This window comes from Oncorhynchus mykiss, chromosome 27 (assembly GCF_013265735.2).
Source record: "Oncorhynchus mykiss isolate Arlee chromosome 27, USDA_OmykA_1.1, whole genome shotgun sequence".
NCBI classification, from domain to species: domain Eukaryota; kingdom Metazoa; phylum Chordata; class Actinopteri; order Salmoniformes; family Salmonidae; genus Oncorhynchus; species Oncorhynchus mykiss.
In genome coordinates this window covers 30,163,087-30,187,500 of record NC_048591.1, presented here as the reverse complement: position 1 = coordinate 30,187,500, position 24,414 = coordinate 30,163,087, and the positions used below count along the sequence as shown (strand labels likewise).

The following is a 24,414-nucleotide window of genomic DNA, read 5'->3' as shown; positions in this document are numbered from 1 at the left end:
AGGTTGGCTTGGAAGAGCAGCGGTGGCCCTGTCCTTGATGTGGTGTTTGTATAGATGGTGAAGAGGTTTAGCAGCTCAACCATCAAATACCAGTCTGCTCCCCACTACCCTCCCTCCCCGATGAGAGGTGTCAAAACAGTCTGCCACCTTTACGGTTCAGCCAACCTGTAAACTCTAACTATGTCCTCAGTGGAGGCTCCTCAGAGGGGGAAGAGGAGGACCAACCTCCTCAGTGAATTTCATAAAACTTAAAATAGTGAAACATTTAAAAAGTTATCCTTTTTAGATAAAACTACACAAAATATATTCACGTCACCAAAGAATTGATTAGGACGCCGAAATGGTGCCGAAGAGGATGGCTGACGTTTCACATTCCGTAATCAATTGTGCAATTATTTTTTTTATTTTTTTATGTTCGTAACTTATTTTTTTTACGTATTTTGTACATAATGTTGCTGCTACCATTATGACCGGGATGACTCACTACGGACTGCAAGAACCTTTTTCCTGTAACGAGTTCGACGAGAAAGAGATACTGCTCTCCCAGGAACAGGTCCAGATCCATGTCATTTGCGTGAAGAAAAGACAGAGGAAAAAAGGATGCAGATCAGGCTGCCTGCACCGTAGGCGAGTCATGAGGGACTAGAGGGAGTAAACTCCTGTTGCATCATTGGAAAATAAAATGGATGACCTACGAATATGATTATCCTACTAATGGGACATTAAGAACTGTAATATCCTATGTTTCACTGAATCTTGGCTGAACGACGACGCGGACAATATAGAGCTGGAGGTATTCTCAATGCACCGGCAGAACAGAGAAGCTACGTCTGGTAAAACCAGGGGTGGGGGTGTGTGTCTTTTTGTCAATAACAGCTGGTGCGTGATGTCTCATATTAAAGAAGTATAGAGGTATTGCTCACCTGAGGTAAAGTATCTTATGATAAGTTGTAGACCACACTATCTACCAAGAGTTTTCATCTATATTATTCATAGCTGTCTATTTACCACCACAGACTGATGCTGCCACTACAACCACCTCTATAAGGCCATAAGCAAACAAGAAAATGCTCACCCAGAAGCAGCGCGCCTAGTAGCTGGGGACTTTAATGGAAGCAAATTTAAATCAGTTTTACCACATTTTTACCAGTGTGCACATGTGCAACCAGAGGGAAAAAACTCACCTTTACACCACACACAGAGATGCATACAAAGCTCTCCCCCATCCTCCATTTGGCAAATCCGACCATAATTATATCCTCCTGATTCCGGCTTGCAAGCAAAAACTAAAGCAGGAAGGACCAGTGACTCGCTCAATACAGAAGTGGTCAGATGACGCGGATGCTATGCTACAGGACTGTTTTGCAATGAACAGACTGGAATATGTTCCGGGATTCATCCAATGGCATTGAGGAGTATACCACCTCAGTCATCGGCTTCATCAATAAGTGCATCGATGATGTCGTCCCAAAGTGACCGTACGTATATATCCCAACCAGAAGTCATGGATGACAGGCAACATCCGCATCGAGCTAAAGGCTAGAGCTACCGCTTTCAAGGAGCGGGACACTAATCCGGACGCCTATAAGAAATCCTGTTATGCCCTCAGACAAACCATCAAACAAGCAAAGCGTCAATACACAATTAAGATTGAATCCTACTACACCGGCTCTGACGCTCGTCGGATGTGGCAGGGCTTGAAAACTATTATGGACTACAAAGAGAAACCTAGACGCAAGCTCCCCAGTGGCGCGAGACAACTAGACGAGCTAAATGCCTTTTATGCTCGCTTCGAGGCAAGAAACACTGAAGCATGCACTAGAGCATCAGCTGTTCTGGATGACTGTGTGATCACGCTCTCAGTAGCCAATGTGAGCAAGACCTTTAAACAGGTCAACGTTCACAAAGCCACTGGGCCAGACGGATTACCAGGACTTGAACTCAAAGCATGCGTGGACCAACTGGCAAGTGTCTTCACAGACATTTTCAACCTCTCCCTGACTGAGTCTGTAATACCTACATGTTTCAAGAATACCACCATAGTCCCTGTGCCCAAGGAAGCGAAGGTGACCTGCCTAAAAGATTACCGCCCCGTAGCACTCATGTCGGTAGCCACGAAGTTCATTGAAAGGCTGGTCATGACTCACTTCAACAGCATCATCCCGGATACCTTAGACCCACTCCAATTCGCATACCGCCCCAACAGATCCACAGATGATGCAATATCAATCGCACTCCACACTTCCCTTTCCCACATGGACAAAAGGAACTCATGTGAGAATGCTGTTCATTGACTACAGCTCAGTGTTCAACACCATAGTGCCCACAAAACTCATCACTAAGCTAAGGACCTTGGGACTAAACACCTCCCTGCAACTGAATTCTGGACTTCCTGACGGGCCGCCGCCAGGTGGTAAAGGTAGGCAACAACTTGTCTCCCACACTGATCCCCAACACTGGGGCCCCTCATGGGTGTGTACTTAGTCCCCTCCCTTACTCCATGTTCACCCATGACTGTGTGGCCAAACACGACTCCAACACAATTAAGTTTGCTGACAACACAACAGTGGTAGGCCTGATTACCGATAACGATGAGACAGCCTATAGGGAGAAGATCAGAGAATTGGCAGTGTGGTGCCAGGACAACAACCTCTCCCTCAATGTGAGCAAGACAAAGGAGCTGATCGTGGACTACAGGAAAAGGCGGGCCGAACAGGCCCCCATTAACATCAACGGGGCTGTAGTGGAGCGGGTCGAGAGTTTCAAGTTCCTTGGTGTCCACATCACCAACGATTTATCATGGTCCAAACACACCAAGACATTTGTGAAGAGGGCACAACAAAACCTTTTCGCCCTCAGGAGACTGAAAAGATTTGTTATGGGTCCCCAGATCCTCAAAACGTTCTACAGCTGCACCATCGAGAACATCCTGACTGGTTGCACCACGGCCTGGTATGGCAACTGCTCGGCATCTGACCGTAAGGCGCTATAGAGGGTAGTGCGTACGGCCCAGTACATCACTGAGGCCAAGCTTCCTGCAATCCAGGACCTATATAATAGGCGGTGTCAGAGGTTAGCCCATAAAATTGTCAGAGACTCCAGTCACCCAAGTCATAGATAGTTTTTTCTGCTACCACACGGCAAGCGTTATCTAAGACCAAAAGGCTTCTTAACAGCTTCTACCCCCAAGCCATTAGACTGCTGAACAATTAATCAAATGGCCCCCGGACTACTACATTGACATTTACTTTAGTTTATTTGGTAAATATTTTCTAAACTCTTCTTGAACTGCATTGTTGGTTAAGGGCTTTTAAGTAAGCATTTCACGGTAAGGTCTACAGTTGTTGTATTCGGCGCATGTGACAAATAAACTTTGATTTGATTAAAGCACACTGTTTTGTAATTAAGGTCTACAGTAGCCTCAACAGGACTCTGTAGGGAGGCACCAGAGTGTAGCTGGAGGCAATCTAGATTCTGTCCTCCTCTGGGTATATGGACTTCAATACAAAACTTAGGAGGCTCTTGGTGCTCACTGCCTTCCACAAACAAACTTTCTAATTTCTTCTTACTTAGGTAGCAAATGCAGCTAGCTAGTTTAGCCTACTCAAACAACCGGCTCAAACAGAGGGATGCTATGTTATCTAGCATGCTATAACTATCCAACACTGGAACTCTTCCAAGTCAAGGTAAGCTTTTGGTTTTACTCATGTAATGCCCCCGTGGCCCGCTGGTGTAACTGCTAAACTGCTTACAGTGTGTACAACGTACTGCATTATTGTAGGGGATTTACTAATGCGTTAGTTCTAGTAGCTATGTTGACTATGACATTATGTTAGCTAATATGGTGACAACGATGTAGGCTGTGTGTAGCAGTTATGATATGAAGGTATGAGTTGGAAAGGTTTTTTTCGCCTGGTCACAGACAGCTGTTGTGTTGTGCACCGAAGTCCACAAGCGAAGGGATAAGGTGAGAGGAGGAGAGCGCGTAGATGGCAGAAGGATACAACAATTATATGAGGCTTGGAAAGTTAACAGTTTGTGTGTGATCAGGGTTGTAATCATTCTGTCGATTCTGTTAAAAAACGTTTCTTAAACAGAAGCAAACGGAATGAAATGGGGATAAACATACCTGAATTTGTCCAATAGAAACTCATGATGGGTACAGGGAAAATTAGAGTATCATGTAGTAGCCTAAACGTTTCAATGTTACATTGAACTGGCAACCTTACAGTTAACTAGTCCAACGCAATAACGACCTGCCTCTCTCTCGTTGCACTCCACAAGGAGACTGACTACCTGTTACGCGAATGCAGTAAGCCAAGGTAAGTTGCTAGCTAGCATTAAACTTATCTTATAAAAAACAATCAATCATAATCACTAGTTTCTACACATGGTGTATGATATTACTAGATATTATCTAGCGTGTCCTGCGTTGCATATATTCTGACTGAGCATACAAGCATACAAGTATCTAAGTATTTGACTGAGCGGTGGTAGGCAGAAGCAGGCGCATAAACATTCATTCAAACAGCACTTTCGTGTGTTTTGCCAGCAGCTCTTCGTTGTGCGTCAAGCATTGCGCTGTTTATGACTTCAACCCTATCAACTTCTTACCTGGGAATATTGAAGACTCATGTTAAAAGGAACCACCAGCTTTCATATGTTCTGAGCAAGGGACTGAAACGTTAGCTTTCTTACATGGCACATATTGCACTTTTACTTTCCTCTCCAACAGTTTGTTTTTGCATTATTTAAACCAAATTGAATATGTTTCATTATTTACTTGAGGCTAAATTGATTTTATTTATGTATTATATTAAGTTAAAATAAGTGTTCATTCCGTGTTGTTGTAATTGTCATTATTACAAATAAATTGAAAAGAAAATTGGCCAATTAATCGGTATCGGCTTTTTTGGTCCTCCAATAATAGGTATCGGTATCAGCGTTGAAAAATCATAATCTGTCGAACCTCTAACACAAACACACAGTCACACACATCAACCCACATGAACGCAATACACAGACTAACTCACACATAAACACACACATCGATACACACTCTCACACATACAAACACATGACCTCCCACCCCAACAATGGAGTCACCCTCAACAGACGACTAGCGGGAGAGAGCGCTACCCTGCTACCCAAGCTCATAGAAACAAGGGAACGAGAGAGAAAAGAAAGGTACCCAAAAGCAAACTCCCGGTCATCCTCGGGGGGCCCTGCCTGGCCTCTTTACCCCTTGGCCCCTGTGCTCTGTGTACATCCTGGCGGCCCCCGAGCACCCAGCTGTCAGGATGCTGACATCTTAATCAATCCTGGCCCACGACCTTGTCACACATACCAGCAAGATGGATGAACAACTTAGTGACCTTTGACCCTCAGCCAGCGTTCACAATCCCCTGACCCCCCCTAACCCACACACCCCCCAACCTCACTGCTCCAACAATGATGGAGGAGTCCCATTCACTCACCACTGCTGGGAACCAGAGGCCAAGGTACCCCCATAACCTTTGCACACACAGACACCCTCTTTCTGACAGAGGACTTGAGACCCAACCCCCCATCTCATCCCCTCTTTAGTGTCTTGGACCACATGATTATATTGAAGTTGAGCCCCCCACTATTCTGCCTCGTCATGCTGTGGAATATTAACCAGCTCATCAGTGCACTTGAAGGCTGACAGTGAGCTCCACCTTTTAACCCATCAAACACTGAGGTGAACCATGGACTGACGCTCTGGTAGCCATGGAGACCCAGGCAGAACGTGAGTGTGTGTCTGAACTAACTCTGATGTGATAGTTGCCCGTGAGATTGGTATGAGAGGGAATTAAATATTGCTGACTCAAACCAGTAATGATACATAATCATTCAAAGAGATTAACTGAATTGAACAAGTGTATTTAACTACCCTCAATCTGCTCTCCTTCATCCCTCCATCTCTGCCTTCTCCTTCTTTGAAGGCAACCCAGGGGAGTGAGAAACTGGCCCCAGCTATCCACACAGCCACAGCCACCAACAGGGGAGACGGGCTCCATTCCAAAGAACATTCTTGCCACGAAATGCTACCCCCTCACCCGCAACCTTTCCCACACACACACACCATCTGTGACCATTTGTACCTCAGTGCGCCCTCCTCGTCCCCCCTCAGAAGGAGCCAGCCCTAGTACCCTAAATCACCAGGCCTGTTTGTCAGGCAATTAGTCCTCTGAGATAGAGCTTAAAGGCTCCCCCGTAAATGAAGGTAGGTAGAGTGGCCCGTCCCCCATTGTAGCCACGCACCAGGAGAGAAACACACAGCAGGCCTATATATCCTTGGTAATTGTATCGACAGATTCAACATATATATGATCTCCGCTGGCTTTTGAGTACAATTTTGTTTTCTTGCATTGCCATGTTGTTATTCATATGCTGATGGTTAATATAAGACATCCACTACGTATAGCCACTCAAACATTAAACAGAACCAAGAGGGATCATTGAGATGGAAGAGTAAAACAAACACTTGTAGCATTTTTCCCCCTCACCCTCAATGCTGTGTGTGTGTGTGTGTGTGTGTGTGTGTGTGTGTGTGTGTGTGTGTGTGTGTGTGTGTGTGTGTGTGTGTGTGTGTGTGTGTGTGTGTGTGTGTGTGTGTGTGTGTGTGTGTGTGTGTGTGTGTGTGTGTGTGTGTGTGTGTGTGTGTTTCTTTCCACCTCTCATCCACCAGCATATAATGAGGTGAATGAGCACTGGCCCTACTGAGAATCATCTGACTGGGATTGGGGCTGGTGGTGGGGTGGGGAGGAGAGAGAGAGAATTGGAAACATCTGGTTGGGATTGGAGCTGGGTTGGGGAGGAGAGAGAGGGACTGGGAATCATCTTGCTGGGATTTGGGCTGGTGTTGGGGTGGGGAGGAGATAGAGAGAGTGAGAGACTGGGAATCATCTAGCTGGGATTTGGGCTGGTGTTGGGTTGGGGAGGAGATAGAGAGAGGGACTGGGAATCATCTGGCTGGGATTTGGGCTGGTGTTGGGGTGGGGAGGAGATAGAGAGAGGGACTGGGAATCATCTGGCTGGGATTTGGGCTGGTGTTGGGGTGGCGAGGAGAGAGAGGGACTGGGAGAGACTGGGAATCATCTGGCTGGGATTGGGGCTGGTGTTGTTGGAATGTGGAGGAGATAGAGAGAGACAGACTGGGAATCATCTGGCTAGGGTTGGGGCTGGTGGTGGGATGTGGGATGTGGAGGAGATAGAGAGAGACAGACTGGGAATCATCTGGCTGGGGTTGGGGCTGGTGGTGGGATGTGGAGGAGATAGAGAGCGACAGACTGGGAATCATCTGGCTGGGGTTGGGGCTGGTGGTGGGATGTGGAGGAGATAGGGAGAGAGACACTGGGAATCATCTAGCTGGGATTGGGTCTGGTGTTGGGGCTAGGAGGAGAGAGACAGACTGGCAGCTACTGGTATATATTAAGACTGATCTCTTCTGAGCAATTTAGCCACCAGAGACACACGGCAGACAGGCAGGCCTGTTCCCCTGGTCGAACTAACACATCCCAATAGAAGGCCTGTTCTACTGGCCTAACTAAAACATCTTAGTGGCCTGGATAATTGCGGAATTTACAATCATCACTGCTTCTATTACCCAGCCTGATACCATGTAGGATAAACGCGGGGAGGGGTGGAGGAGAGAGAGACAACAAGCAACAGAGAGAGAGGTTGGTGAATAGAGGAGAGGGGGCAAGAGGGAGGGAGTGAGACAAAGAGACCTACAGAGAGAGAGGAGGGAGATATGATAAAGAAGCAGGCTTCTGTATGGAGATAGAGATGGAAGGTGAATGAAGAGAGAAAGATAGAGACAAGTATAAATAACCTTGCAGAACAGCTGCTGCCAGCGACTAAAGGAATATATATATCTGAGGCAGACGGAAGATTTCTCTCCTTAACTTACCCTGGCATTTAGCGTTCCTCTCCTCGAATCCCGGGTTACACAGGCAGTTCCCGATGGGCACCAGCCACTCTCCGTCCGCCCCGCAGTACATTTTGGGAACGTCACGCTCCTCAGAATTATGCACGCAGGATCCTCGGACTTCCACCAGTGAGGAGGTGTCGGCCCCGGTGATGGTGTCAGGGAACTGGGCCAGGTTCCTCACAGCCATGGGACACTTCTTATAGAACACCCTGACAGACACCAGGGCGATGCAGGCTCCCACGTCCTGGAAGGCCAGGTAGAAACCCTTCCGGGTCAAGGCTCCGACGTCCCTGACCTCCGTGTTCAGCTTCATGATGCGGTCTCCGATGTCCACCTGGGTGAAGCTCTCGTCGGCTGCCACCGTGTCAATCTTGCCAAACTGGTTCTCTCGGATGTAGCGCTCCTTGTCGTTGTTGGACTCATAGTAGTAGAGGTTGAAGGTCTCCTTGCAGGTTCCCATGACACCAGGGAGGCTGTTACAGTCGCGCAGGGTGAACTTGATCTCGATGTAGACACGCTGGGCTCCACCTCGGAGGATCCAGTCCGTTCTAAGCCAGTTGTTCTGGTTGGGTTCCATCACGTTACACACCTGGTACGTCCTGATGGGAATGTTCTTCTCATCCATGATGCTCACCTCCTCCCACTGAGGACACAAACACAGAGACAATGTTAAGAAAACATCTGACAAACATTATATCAACATTAGAAAATTCTGGAAAATGGTTGGCCACATAAAAACATTGACTTGCATTGAGAAAGAGCATTGAGAAAGACCATAGCAAAATGGTGACTCAATATCTGTGTCCCACAAGGCCAATTATTTAATGGCCAAGCTTGTCAATTCAAGAATAATAAATGCATGACAAGGCCTAATATAAATAGTAAGGCCTTTTATAATGAAACTACTACTGGTACAGGCAGAAATAAGTACAAATAGTCCTACTGTACTGTATTCAATCCCGACTAGTAAGTTTTATCTCCACATAAAAGGAAACCAACCAAATCCTTGGGGAACATGCACCATTCATTATTACTATAATGTAAAATTTAATGTCTCAATGTAAATCCCCATAACTCCATGATAAATTTAAAGGTCACGAAATGGAGAGAAATACAGAAAGAGAGCAAAGAGAAAGGAAAGGGGGTATTGAAACAATCTTATGTATGAGCTAATGGATAGGCCCCAAGTCTGTAATGGCTTATAGTGATTTGAACAGAAACCCAATAGAAAAAGTGTGTCTGTGTTCTTTCTGTAGGTATACAAATTATTTTGGAGAAGGATAGGGTTTTGACAGCACACATATGGATCGGGTGTATGGATTACGTTATTGATGACTGGCTGGTTTATTATTATAGGAGCAATGTTTGTTTTACTTATGATAAAGAGCCTAGGGTATATGGCGTTTTGAAAGGCATTGGGGGCATTATGGCATGCTCATAAAGATCCAATGCAGAAGTTGTTATCTCAATATCGAATCCTTTCTGGGTAACAATTAAGGACCTTACTGTGATTGCTTTCAATTATAATGGTCAAAAAAGAAACAAAATAGCTTCTCAGCAAAGAGTAAAGAATTTTGCTAGGACTGTCTGGGAGTGGTCTGAGTGGGGAGGGGAAAACTGAGAACTAGCTTTTTATTGGCAGAGAGGTTTGGAAATCTCTTTCTTATTGGTCTATTAGCTAATTTACCACCTGGTGATGTCAACAGACAGGCTGAAACTCTATCCCACCAAAACAGGCTGTAATTTCAGGCAGTCTTTTCAAACAGTTCTTGCACTAAAAGGGCATCATCATAATTTTCACAATTTCACATTATTATCTGACCTTATTGTGTGGAAATATACATAAAAACAGGTAAATCACGTTTTTCACTTCACTGGGCCTTTACACGTTTCATAATGAGGTTAAAAAAGGGTTTTCTAATTTATTGCATTTAAAAACAAAAGCAGATAAACCAGCCTTCTGCTTGTATCTGGTTAGGACTATATAGTATGCAGAGAAAGGAGCCCAAACAGAGCTATTACTACGGGGAAGGGTGTATCCTGCGCTTTATTTGATTCAACGTGTTATCATAAATAATCTCGTTCAGAGCACTATTCCTTTGAGTAGGGGAGATAACTCTAAACATGGGTGAGACTCCGTAACCCCCGCTGCTCTATTCCACTGCACTCTTCTCTCTGCTTGGCCCTTTATCGTGGAAATCAACCGGTGTGGCAGATAAGGCCGCACCTTTCCCCGATAGCGGAGGAGAGAGAGAATGTGGGCAATTGGTTGTAATGAGAGGGTGAATGTAGGCCAGTCGGCGCTGCCAGCACCCTGTCAATCACTCCGCCACGGAGGAAACGGTTGAAGGAGGAACAGAGAGCAACTAATAGCAGCACACACGAACCAAGTTCATTGAACAACAACTCAACCCCATGGTGAATAAAGAGTTGGAGAGGCGGAGCTGCAACAAAAGATCAACGTTTCTTTTATGGGTCTATAGCATACGATAAACAGTACCATTAAAATATAATGGATATGCCAGAAGATGTCTGAAAAGACAGAACGTCATTGCTCTTGGATAGCATATGTTGCTCTACTTTGGGACACCTTGTTGGTTTAGTCTATAAATACGACTAAAACTATAAGATGGTCCCATGCAATTAATCAGACGCCAGTGCTGCTGCTGCTTCTGCTCGGGGAACAACTGACAGGGGAGTGTGCCAGACAGGACCCAGCCGCGCGCACCCCGGGCCCCTTCACCGCCATTCCCGAAACAGTCGCACTCTGTACATGATCAGCGCAACTATATATATCCCAATTAGACCACGGGATCACGCATTTAGTCCGATCACATTCCCTATCGCTTTATGGCCCAATCCAATCATACAGCGAGGACTGAAACCCGCTGCCCTTTCCCTTCATTCATCCATTCCAGAGGGCCCTTTCTGTGCTGCCAAGTTCCTCTCCCCCGCGCCTCAATGGGGGAAAAGGATATAAAGTTTCTCCACAAAGACCGATTCAATCCGCGGTCTATTCAGGAAACCCGACGCCTGCTACAGTATCGGACTAGAATCTGACCATTACTGCAAGTAGAGAGAGAGGAGGGAGGGGGCCGGTAGGCTATAGAGGACATCATCTCCTCATTTTGAATCAACGGGGGACTCGCGTCCTAACGAGGGGCACTTACCCCTCCTTCTGTTGGGTTGGCGACCCAGCCCAACTCCCCCGCTACGGATCTGGAGTCCAGTAACGTCACTGAAAAACATAGAAAGAGAAGTGAGCAGTTATAGGCTGTTCATAACACGGATGATGTGTAATCTGGTCTACAGTGCTAATATACCGTTTTGAAAAGCCACGGTGCTGTTATGTTACCATAGTTGGATAGTTATGCAGTTTGATCGAGGAAAACAATTCTGCACAATCTGCTCAACGAAAAAACAGTCAGAAATAGGCTAATGATCGATGTGTAAGGACCTATCTATGGGCCCATGTCCACGCATATAACTCCATAAAATATGTAATATGTTTGAATTACTCAAATGCGTAATGTTGATATTTTTTTCAGGGGGATTTGTGAGTAAAAACATAAAGGGACCCCATTGATATTTGTATAAAGAACCATGGGTATTGTCATTGTAACCCAGTGAGTGAAACTGGATGTTTGGTTAAGAAATAGGCCCAGATATTGGAGACTCCGTTTGTCTGTTTTAACTCCTGAGGTTCGATGATGATCAATCGAAGTCAATTAGAGGAGCACGGACTTCTAAATTAATTTGCTTCAGTGAGAAATCAAAAATAATCCGTGATGAGATTTATCAAATCTCTTGTATTTCTTACTGCAATCTTCTCAGTGCGCAGTGACGAAAATCTCAATTGTAAACGATTACATGTTTACTGAATTTAATTTCATTTTAGAAAGTGGATTTAATTTAATATGTTAACATTTATCTGAAATGACTTGGTTTAGGTAATTATTTGCGTACTGTTTTGAAGTTAATGCATTTGACATAGAAAATGCACCAGAGCCACTTGATAATTGAGTGGGGATTATTGTACAGAACTGCGACTGCAATATGAACTAAAATAACATGGCTCATTTTGGAAGGGGGGGGGGGGGTGGTTGCACCACCGTCCTGCACAAAACCAGACACAGACGCCCTCCAAAGCAATAATGATTGCTACATAAAATCGAGTCTTTGTAGCCTATATGGCTCAAGAAAAAGAAAAAAAATTGTTGAAGAAGGTGACTGTTGCTTAATTAACAGAAACTCTGAAGTAAGACTTCCCAGAACTCCACTCGGACCCTGCTAGAGCCCCATATAGACTTCATACACTCCGGCTTTCTGCCAAGCGCTTTCAAGAATTTGGGTACCAAAAGGACCAAGTAGCCTACGACACAAAACGTTCGATGGGTTTGACGCATATGGAAATCCAATGTCAGAGAATAATGGCACATGTTGTTGAGCAAAATAATTGTGTTGCCCCTTTATTTGAGTGCTGCAGGTTCTTGCACGAGTCCAGAATAGCTACGGGACAACGGGCTCGTGGTCCGTCTCACACACGAAGTGGACGGAGTATAAACTAACGGAGAAGAAGTCCAAGACGGGGCTCCGCTGTTATTCCAAGTCTTACCTTCATTTGGAGGATAAATCCGTGCCGAAGAAACTAACGTAGAAATCCCAAGCAGCACAAAGGTCGCCGTAAACAAAATCCCAGCCATGAGTGCCATTTGTCGTTCGCCTTTTTTCTCGTCGTTCGTTCCGCTCCTCGCAGGTCTTGCTCACTCTCTCTCCCTGTGGAATATGCGTTTGAAGCAGGGATAGAGCGATGCTCCGAAAACAGCCGGGAGGCGGGTCTGAGCGCTCTGACGCGGCAGTCATTCCAAATAGGAAACGCAGTGGACGGGCAAACGGCCAAATAATCATTAACTGTCCCCCTACCCCTCAGCCATGAGTGGACACTGGGCCAAATGGGACTGTGTAAAGGGCCAGTTGTTACTGTAATATTTAGTGCATTTCTTTCATGCGGACACCACTCCTTTTCTTGTTAAAGACAACCAATAAACTTCCAAGATAATGTCGTTACATTGTTATTGATAATAAATATGAAATTCCCAGTAACGTTTCAACATTGGTATCCCTAATTAAGTCTAGGCTATAGCACGTGTCTCAAAAGTGCTTTGCTCAAATAATCCTAAAAATCTTAATTATTTCTTCGGACTAGTCGTTGTCATGTGTAGGCAGATATTTGTCATTTTTCTCATAACGTGAGTTAAACCGCCTTACATCCAGTGATGTGTAGCGCTGTCCAAGATGAAACACTTTAGACCATGGTCGCCACCTAGCGGATACAATCACAGATAGTCTGTATGTATTGGATTATGGAACAAGTAAGAGCATGACACAATTACATAACACGAAATTCCACTTTGGGAAATTGATCATAACAATTATGTGATGAATGATGGCCACGAATCCCGTGTTATTGATTATAGTCGTTATTCAAATAGCATTTTATCAAGGTTGAATTGGAATTAAGGTGTGTTGGGCTGATACATATGGGGATCCATCCCTGAGTTGTGATAACTAACATTTTACGCCTAAAGGTCTAGAAATAAATCAACAAGAGTAACCTAATGTTTTCCTTTGGGGTTTTCCTCAAACAATGAAGGCATTATTCGGTTTTGAAAAATCATGTGTTCTCCCTTTTGGTTCAGCTTGTCTGTCTATTTCCATATTTTCTTCACCCTCCCTTCCTCCCTCACGTCCTCCTACGCAAGCTGGATCTTTCTCCATGCTCCTGCGGGATGAGCCAAGTTTTGCAGCCTCCAGGCAGGCTTCAGTGAGCCGCAGAGGGCCATCTTCGTGGCATAGGTGGGACGTTCTCGCATCACCTCACACAGTCACTAATACATACACAAGGGCCAGCAGGTTACCCATAGTTCTTCCCGATCATGACTCATTCATTTAAAAAAAATATATACATATGTTACCTTTATTTAACCAGGTAGGCCAGTTGAGAACAAGTTCTCATTTACAACTGCGACCTGGCCAAGATAAAGCAAAGCAGTGCAACAAAAAACAACAACACAGAGTTACACATGGGATAAACAAAAGTACAGTCAATAACACAATAGAACAATCTATATACAATGTGTGCAAATGGAGTAAGGAGGTAAGGCAATAAATAGGCCATAGTAGCAGAGTAATTACAATTGAGCAAATTAACACTGGAGTGAATAGATAGATTTAAAGTGACACTTCAGAGGTTTTTTAAAATAATTTCAGCCAGTAGTTTTAAAGTAGTACTCAGGAGCCAAAATGGTCTTCCAGAAAATGTTGCTAAATTGTATACTATGTCATCCATTTCGTATGATATGTTAGATCCTGCAATAAACAATTGCTTAAGATCCCACTTGGATGTGTAAACTGTAGGTTACACCTGCCTATGTGCATTTTGCCTGGGAACCAGGAAGTGGCCAGATGACACAGGACTGTTTTGCTAGCACAGACTGGAATATGTTCTGGGATTCATCCAATGGCTTTGAGGTATAGACCACCTCAGTCATCGGCTTCACCAATAAGTGCATCGATGACGTCGTCCCCACAGTGACTGTACGTACATATCCCAACCAGAAGCCATGGATTATAGGCAACATCCGCATCGAACTAAAGGCTAGAGATGCCGCTTTCAAGGAGCGGGAGACTAATCCGGACGCTAATAAAAAATCCCACTATGACATTTTCAACCTCTCCCTGGCCGGGTCTGTAATACCAACATGTTTCAAGCAGACCACCATAGTCCCTGTGCCCAAGGAAGCGAAGGTGACCTGCCTAAATGATTACTCAGGTCGGTAGTCATGAAGTGCTTTGAGGCTGGTCATTGGCTCACATCAACAGCATCCTCCCGAACACCCCAGACCCACTCCAATTCACATACCGCCCCAACAGATCCACAGGTGACACAATCTCATTCGCACTCCACACTGCCCTTTCCCACATGGACAAAAGGAAGACCTATGTGAGAATGCTGTTCATTGACTACAGCTCAACGTTCAACACCATAGTGCCCATGAAGCTCATCACTAAGCTAAGGACACTGGAACTAAACACCTCCCTCTTTAACTGGATCCTGGACTTCCTGATGGGCAGCCCCCAGGTGGTAAGAGCACGCTATCCTTAACACTGGGGCCCCTCAGGGGTGTGTACTTAGTCCCCTCCTGTATTCCCTGTTCACCCACGACTGCAACACCACCAAACACGACTCCAACACCATCATTAAGTTTGCTGACAACACAACAGCGGAAAGCCTGATCACCAACAATGATGAGACAGCCTATAGGGAGTAGGTCAATGTGGTACCAGGATGACAACCTCTCCCTCAATGTGAGCAAGACAAAGGAGCTGATCGTGGACTACAGGAAAAGGCGGGCCGAACAGGCCCCCATTAACATCAACGGGGCTGTAGTGGAGCGGGTCGAGAGTTTCAAGTTCCTTGGTGTCCACATCACCAACAAACGATCATGGTCCAAACATACCACGACAAAACCTTTTCCCCCTCAGGAGACTGAAAAGATTTGGCATGGGTATCGAGATCCTCAAAAGGTTCTACAGCTGCACCATCGAGAGCATCCTGACCGGTTGCATCACCGCCTGGTATGGCAACTGTTCGGCATCTGACCGTAAGGCACTACAGAGGGAAGTGCGAATGGCCCAGTGCTTCACTGGGGCCAAGCTTCCTGCCATCCAGGACCTATATAACAGGCGGTGTCAGAGGAAAGCCCATAGAATTGTCAGAGACTCCAGTCACCCAAGTTATAGACTGTTTTCTCTGCTACCGCACGGCAAGTGGTACCAGAGCACGAAGTCTAGGACCAAAAGGCTTCTCAACAGCTTCTACCCCCAAGCCATTAGACTGCTGAACAATTCATAAAAATTGCCACTGGACAATTTACATTAACCTGTCCCCCCCCTCCTTTTTTACACTGCTGCTACTCACTGTTTATTATCTATGCATAGTCACTTCACCCCCACCTACATGTACAGATTACCTCAGCTAGCCTGTACCCCTGCACACTGACTCGGTACCGGTGCCCCCTGTATATAGCCTCATTAATGTTATTGTGTTACTTTTTATTATTACTTTTTATTTTAGCCTACTTGGTAAATATTTCCTTCTTCTTGAACTGCACTGTTGGTTAAGGGCTTGTAAGTAAGTATTTTACGGTAAAGTCTACGTTTGTTGTATTTGGCACGTGGCAAATAATGTTTGATTTGATTTGATACCAAAAAATGAAAGTGAATCATCAAACTAGCTGGCCTGGCACCATAGACTGTGATTGAAGTATAGGGCTATATACAGTACATCATCACCTTCCTACCCTCATGAGGCTATTAGCCTATATCATCATTCATTGAACTTTTGGGAAAATATTTAAGAACAAAGAACAGGCAGGCCTACCCTGTTCATCAATCCCACTAGTTGTTCATTGCATTACTAATTTAATGAACAACTGAGCATGAGGACAAGTACATTAGAGTGTCTAGTTTGAGAAACAGACGCCTCACAAGTCCTCAACTGGCAGCTTCATTAAATGGTACCCACAAAACACCAGTCTCAACGTCAACAGTGAAGAGGTGACTCCGGGATGCTGGCCTTCTAGGCAGAGATACAAAGAAAAAGCCATATCTCAGACTGGCCAATAAAAATAAAAGATTAACGGGCAAAAGAACACAGACACTGGACATTGGAACTCTGCCTAGAAGGCCAGCATACCCGAATCTCCTCTTCATTGTTGATGTTGAAGCTGGTGTTTTATGGGTACCATTTAATGAAGCTGCCAGTTGAGGACTTGTGAGGCATCTGTTTCTCAAACTAGACACTCTAATGTACTTGTCCTCTTGCTCAGATGTGCACCAGGGCCTCCCACTCCTCTTTCTATTCTGGTTCGAGCTAGTTTGTGCTGTTTTGTGAAGAGAGTAGTACACAGCGTTGTACGAGATCTTCAGTTTCTTGGCAATTTCTCGCATGGAATAGCCTTCCTTTCTCTGAACAAGAATACACTGACAGGTTTCAGAAGAAAGGTCTTTGTTTCTGGCCATTTTGAGCCTGTAATCGAACCCACAAATGCTGATGCTCCAGATACTCAACTAGTCTAAAGAAGGCCAGTTTTATTGCTTCTTTAATCAGCACAACAGTTATCAGCTGTGCTAACATAAATGCAAAATGGTTTTCTAAGGATCAAGTAGCCTTTTAAAATTATAAACTTGGATTAGCTAACTCAACGTGCCATTGGAACACAGGAGTGATGGTCGCTGATAATGGGCCTCTGTACGCCAATGTAGATATTCCATAAAAAATCTGCCGTTTCCAGCTAAAATATTAACAATGTATTAACAATGTATTAACAATGTATTTAACAATGTATTTCTGATCAATTTGATGTTATTTTAATGGACAAAAAATGTGCTTTTCTTTCAAAAACATTTCTAAGTGAACACTAAATTTTGAACAGTAATGTATATTTTTTTATTTAACTAGGCAAATCAGTTAAGAACTAATTCTTATTATACAATGACGGTCTACTCCGGTCAAACCCTCCCCTTACCCAGACAATGCTGGGCCAATTGTGCTCCACCAAAAGGGACTCCCGATCACGTCCAGTTGTGATACTGGGATTGAACCAGGGTCTGTAGTGACACCTTTAACCCTGAGATGCAGTGCCTTAGACCGCTGTACCACTCGGGAGAGTGTTACTTTTTATACAGTTGTCTGACTTGTTTTGATTAAATTATCTCAGCTTTTGGAACTATAGGCTGATACCACCCTCAGATTTCCATAAAGTTTACAATGGCACTTACGGATCACTCATAAGTTTTTTCATTGCGGGTGATCTCATTCTGTACAGAGCAGTCTCTGTCCCCTGTGTTTAGATAGGTCCAGTAGCTTTGATTTCCCTCATGGATGCCTGTCTCGTGAGAGGGACTCGTCTTTTTTCCATTACCAGGCAGTAAGAGCTGCTATTGAGGGCTGCTCTTGGACTAATCAAGGAAATTACATTCTATCAGGGGGAAGGAAGATGACTGTTGGATAGGGATGGAGCGGAACGGTGGAGGGGTGAATATTGGCCTTATGTTGGGGGGGTCGGGGGGTCTCCAGGGAGGCCATACTGCATCTTGTGGGGGTATGGTTTCTCCAGTAAAAACATCTCCATCCACATCGGCGTAGTATCTGGCATTCCTCAAGTTTGGCCACTTACTAAGTCCAACATTGATTGTCCGATACCCGTCACGACCTGAATGGCGGTTTTCCATTTTCCCCTGACGACAAGCCACTCAACCATAAAACCTGAAGTCCTGATGGAACACTTTTCACATGCTCGACCATTGATGGCGAAGTTGCGAGTTGCTGCCAACGAAGGGGCCTATTGATAAACAGGTGGGGCCACCGCTGAGATGAGTTGGGGGGAGGGAGGGGGTGAGAGAGAGGGGGCGCGTTTCTTGTCTTTGTTCATTTGTGTCACAGGTTTTTTGATTGATTACACTCTGATCATTTCCTTTATCCTCTCTTCAAACAATAAGGCGCTTTTTCTAAAGTGGCAGCCCACCCTTCTCATCCCACTCCACTTTCTCCAGACGGCACCTACTGCCCACACATCTGCATTGTGTGCCAATCGTAAACACACACTCACAGCCGTTCCTGTGTGTTCCTTTAGTTTGTGTGTGCAGTTTCCTTTAATTGTCATCTGAGAAGAAAAAAAACGCCCCTCTACCCTTCAAAATCCCTCACTCCCTGGGCTAAAACAGCTTTGGTCATTGTCTTAGCTGATTCCAAGCAGAGCCTACCTTACTGAAGCAGGGCTGAAGCCCTGAGCAGAGCTGACCCCCAGGCTAAGGACCCTGCCTACCACCTCCGGACACCAGCCTCATGTGGTGTTCCCTGGGTACACTGTCAGAGAGCCCCTGGAGGTCAGCATGTGTGGGAGTTGGAGAAGAGGAAATGAAAGAAGTAGAGAGATCTTAAATCACTCTCCTCTCTATAGCTCACGCAACATATCTCACTCACGGCAGTGATGAAGTTAATCAAATCTTCACAGTCAAACAAGACATCAAATACCAGTTCTGTGGATTTCAGTCGTACATTGTCTGTTTAAACGGAGGCATGGAGACAGTTTGACTCTATCCTTACTTGTTGCCTGTTGTTGTCCAGCAAACCACAAACTTGGGATCTCTTTGAAGTATTCCTTCTGCAAATAAAAACTTGGTGCCCCGTGCCCAGCTGGTGCAGTGTGATCTGGCCTTTCTCTGCCCCTGGCACCCCCCTTTCCACTCCCTGCCTGGTGGTCAGCGGTTGATATGAGCCACCACAGACCTTTGGTCACACCCCAACAGGTCTGTGACTATGGTTGCCAGAAACATCCGCAAGACGTTGAGGGGCCATTTTGTCATCTTAAAAAGTCTTCAAGTACTTACAGGCCCCAGCAGCCCTACAATATAGTATTTCTTTGGGCTTTGTCATAGTTTTTTAAATATGTCACTGTTGTAAGAACCCTCCATATGGAGAAGTGAAATCTCCATATCACTCTGTAGTGTAGGCTACACATCTACCCCTATACTTGTCTATATGTAAGATCTAACTAATCTGTCCCATTTTGTTACAGAACTATCACTTTGTGGTGTTAAGAGCAGGTTAATGACCTGGTAAATCTGGTGTCAGTGTGAGATAAAGTTCCTGTCAGGGACGTGTTTAAATGTCAGCACAGCACATTCACTCAGCGCTTAAAGTATCAACAGACAACTACAAATCAGCGTTAACTTTGGGCAGGTTTTCAAGCTTTACGTAAAAGATGACATTTGGCACTGGCAGCAGGGAATAACCACTCTGGGGGAACTGATTTAAGGCGTCTGTAAGTCTTTTTGTGCCTTGGTGTAAGACACTGCACAGCTCTCTCCTATCCCAGAGATCCAGCTCTCTTCCTATCCCAGAGATCCACCTCTCTTCCTATCCCAGAGATCCACCTCTCTTCCTATCCCAGAGATCCACCTCTCTTCCTATCCCAGAGATCCACCTCTCTTCCTATCCCAGAGATCCACCTCTCTTCCTATCCCAGAGATCCACCGCTCTTCCTATCCCAGAGATCCAGCTCTCTTCCTATCCCAGAGATCCAGCTGTCTTCCTATCCCAGAGATCCAGCTCTCTTCATATCCCAGAGATCCAGCTCTCTTCCTATCCCAGATATCCAGCTCTCTTCCTATCTCAGAGATCCAGCTCTCTTCCTATCCCAGAGATCCAGCTCTCTTCCTATCCCAGAGATCTACCTCTCTTCCTATCCCAGAGATCCAGCTCTCTTCCTATCCCAGAGATCCAGCTCTCTTCCTATCCCAGAGATCCACCGCTCTTCCTATCCCAGAGATCCAGCTCTCTTCCTATCACAGAGATCCAGCTCTCTTCCTATCACAGAGATCCAGCTCTCTTCCTATCCCAGAGATCCAGTTATCTTCCTATCCCAGAGATACAGCTCTCACCTATCCCAGAGATCCAGTTATCTTCCTATCCCAGAGATCCACCTCTCTTCCTATCCCAGAGATCCACCTCTCTTCCTATTCCAGAGATCCAGTTGTCTTCCTTTCCCAGAGATCCAGCTCTCTACATATCCCAGAGATCCACCTCTCTTCCTATCCCAGAGATCCAGCTCTCTTCCTATCCCAGAGATCCCGCTCTCTTCCTATCCCAGAGATACACCTCTCTTCCTATCCCAGAGATCCAGTTATCTTCCTATCCCAGAGATCCATCTCTCTTCCCATCCCAGAGATCCAGTTATATTCCTATCCCAGAGATCCAGTTATCTTCCTATCCCAGAGATCCAGTTATCTTCCTATCCCAGAGATCCAGCTCTCTTCCTATCCAAGAGATCCAGTTATCTTCCTGTCCCAGAGACCCAGCTCTCTTCCTAATCCAGAGATCCAGCTCTCTTCCTATCCCAGAGATCCACCTCTCTTCCTATCCCAGAAATCCACCTCTCTTCCTATCCCAGAGATCCAGCTGTCTTCCTATCCCAGAGATCCACCTCTCTTCCTATCCCAGAGATCCACCTCTCTTCCTATCCCAGAGATCCAGCTCTCTTCCTATCCCAGAGATCCAGTTATCTTCCTGTCCCAGAGACCCAGCTCTTCCTATCCCAAAGATCCAGTTATCTTCCTGTCCCAGAGATCCAGCTCTCTCCCAGGGAATCGGAAGAGACTCAGAGCAGACAGAGGATCCGGGATTAGTGGATCAATAGTCTTTCTCAGATAATTTTTCCTCTGGGAAAGCAGGAGCGTTGGAGATGGAGTTTTAACGGCGCTCACTCACAAGGAGAACAAACATGGTTGTTGTGATGGTTGACACGGTTGAGTGTGATTGACAGGACAGACATAGTGATTTGGTAACAGAGTTAATGTCAACTCTGTTACCAATAGAACTGAATTTAGACTTTTCACTTGCTTGATAGTTGTAATCTGTCCCCTCTACTTAGAAATATCTAGAGGTAGTGAATGGGGTCATGTTGTGGAAACCTGACTTATCAGGTCAGATCAGTGATTACTTCAAGGAATGGTGATGGTGGAAGCAAGCCTGTCGCCTGAAAGTATCTGAACCTCCCTCCCTCCCTCCCTCCCTCCCTCCCTCCCTCCCTCCCTCCCTCCCTCCCTCCCTCCCTCCCTCCCTACCTACCTACCTACCTACCTACCTACCTACCTACCTACCTACCTACCTACCTACCTACCTACCTACCTACCACCTTCTCGCCCTCCCTCCCTCCCTACCACCTTCTCTCCCTCCATCCTTCTCTCCCTCCCTCCCTCCCTCCCTCCCTCCCTCCCTCCCTCCCTCCCTCCCTCCCTCCCTCCCTCCCTCCCTCCCTACCACCTTCTCTCCCTCCCTCCCTCTCTCCCTCCCTCCCTCCATACCTCCCTCCCTCCCTCCTTCTCTTCCTCTCTCCCTCCCTCCCTCCCTCCCTCACTCCCTCTGGGTGTGTGTGGAAGGCAAGTGAGGTAAGATGGTGCTGCACATGGTAATGACCAGAGGTGAGCTTATTTAAATGTAGCAGGAGTTAGCAAGGTGTCCCACAGCACCATGACAGCAGTCCAGGCTTATTGAGTTACACAGAGGAGGAGAGAGCTGTCTACAACACTCTGGCAGGGGAATCTATCTCTCTCTGACCAATATGAAAAACACCTGCACAGACATTAAAATAAACCTATTCACACACAGAGGCAAGCCAGTAAATAAAGGCATTCAAATAGACACCCACACACACATCGAATCTCATTAACTAGGATACATACACACACATACCACTCTTGCACTAATGAAAACAAAAACATGTGCAAACAGCAAACATAATAACTGTTTCAAAACCAAACTGAAGAGCTCTGGTGGACAGATGCTTTCCCCACTGGACCTAAAGAAACACAGCAGCCGTGTGCTGCAAATAGAATGAGGTTGGTTCAGGTCAAAGCAGATACTTTCTGGCAAATAACACCCACTCATACACATACTCACAGACAAACACACACTCATACACATACTCACAGACAAACACACACTCATACACATACTCACAGACAAACACACACTCATACACATACTCACAGACAAACACACACTCATACACATACTCACAGACAAACACACACTCATACACATACTCACAGACAAACACACACTCATACACATACTCACAGACAAACACACACTCATACACATACTCACAGACAAACACACACACAGACACACAGACACACAGACACACAGACACACACACAGACACAGACACACACATAAGCAGACCAGGCACAGGTAGCTCCTCAGTGCCAAAATAGCAATTACCCAGCAGGCCGTGCAGTGAGATAGGAGCCACTCTGTTGACTGACTACCCTCAGGAACACCAGTCTGTTATTACTTATGTAAATATCGCATGACAGTGTCTCTATCCAATTTAGAGAAGAATGACTGTGTGTGTGTGTGTGTGTGTGTGTGTGTGTGTGTGTGTGTGTAGAGGAGGAAGGGGCTAGTGGAAGTCATTTCACTCCACTGAAATTGGAAGTTAGAGACAGATAGTCTGGTTAGATGGCAATTCTCCTTGATTTAGAAAGAGATGCTCAAGAAAGAAAATCACAATATCAAGACAGAAAAACCCAATTGCTTTCATGGAACTCGTGAATAGCAGGTATTCCTTCTGCAAATAAAAACTTACAATACCAACAACATTTTATCCATACAATGGCTAACAACATTCTACCCTGCTATTCACTGTATCTCCCATTACTACCCACCCTCTCCCCCCTCTCTCAATTACACACCGTGGCTGGTGCCCCGTGCCCAGCCGGTGCAGTGTGATCTGGCCTTTCTCTGCCCCTGGCACCCCCCTTTCCACTCCCTGCCTGGTGGTCAGCGGTCAATATGAGCCACCACAGACCTTTGGTCACACCCCAACAGGACTGTGACTATGGTTGCCAGAAACATCCGCGAGACGTTGAGGTGCCATTTTGTCATCTTAAAAAGTCTTCAAGTACTTACAGGCCCCAGCAGCCCTACAATATAGTATTTCTTTGGGCTTTGTCATAGTTTTTTTTAAATATGTCACTGTTGTAAGAACCCTCCATATGGAGAAGTGAAATCTCCATATCACTCTGTAGTGTAGGCTACACATCTACCCCTATACTTGTCTATATGTAAGATCTAACTAATCTGTCCCATTTTGTTACAGAACTATCACTTTGTGGTGTTAAGAGCAGGTTAATGACCTGGTAAATCTGGTGTCAGCGTGAGATAAAGTTCCTGTGAGGGATGTCAAACCTGCCCAAGGGCTTGCCCTTTTAGATACTCAGAACCAAATAGGTTTCTACTTCCTGTGAAAAACAAGTGATCAGAGTGTAGTCGGTAAATTTGTAGCTTGCACCAAATACGTTTGCATCTTTTTAGCATGTAACAGACATATTTTATCAATCCAATTATTCTCCCTCTCTCATTGATCGTAAAAATATATACAGTCACATTAACAGCAATATTACAGAACCTTATCCTCTTCCAATTATTACCGTAGGCTCCCTTCTAGATCTTTCAGATACAGTGAGACAGATAAATAGAGGGGGGGGGCAGAAGCTAGAAACTGTTTCACAGATGATGATTGACAGGTCCTGTGTCAGAGCCCAGAGGTGTGAATGATAAGGTCCTGATAAGGCTGACGACCTCCCACCTTAACCCTAACCCTCACGACCCTGCTCATGTGGCTCATCCATAGGAATGAGAGGCGTGTGGCCGATCCCGTGAGCGCCTTCCTTGAATGAGCCTCTGTTATATTTGTTAATGATTTTAACCTGTAAATGTTTCTATTAGTTCCACACAGAGCCATGCACGTGCACTGCCGTTGTATCCTTGGCCCAGTTTTTCAAAAGTTACCAATCCTGATTTCAGCTATCGGATAGGATTAAAT

General features: G+C 45.4%; 1 protein-coding gene across 5 annotated transcripts in view; it reads right to left on the bottom strand.

The window, feature by feature from the left end:
• LOC110507933 (ephrin type-A receptor 4-like) overlaps positions 1–12,759 on the bottom strand; it is an 82,767-nt gene extending 70,008 nt beyond the window's left edge. For 3 of the 5 annotated variants that reach the window (XR_005039963.1, XR_005039964.1, XM_036964815.1), the window contains exons 1-3: positions 12,573–12,757; positions 11,128–11,195; positions 7,937–8,600 (exon numbers count right to left, since the gene is read on the bottom strand). Coding sequence is in view for 3 of the 5 variants with exons in the window: in XM_036964815.1 (XP_036820710.1) it covers positions 7,937–8,600; positions 11,128–11,195; positions 12,573–12,669 (829 nt within the window). In the remaining 2 variants the exon portion in view is untranslated. Of the gene's footprint in view, positions 1–7,936; positions 8,601–11,127; positions 11,196–12,572 lie in introns of all 5 variants that reach the window. The other 2 variants (XM_036964817.1, XM_036964816.1) reach the window with 2 other exon arrangements.
• Positions 12,760–24,414: the final 11,655 nt, after the last annotated feature.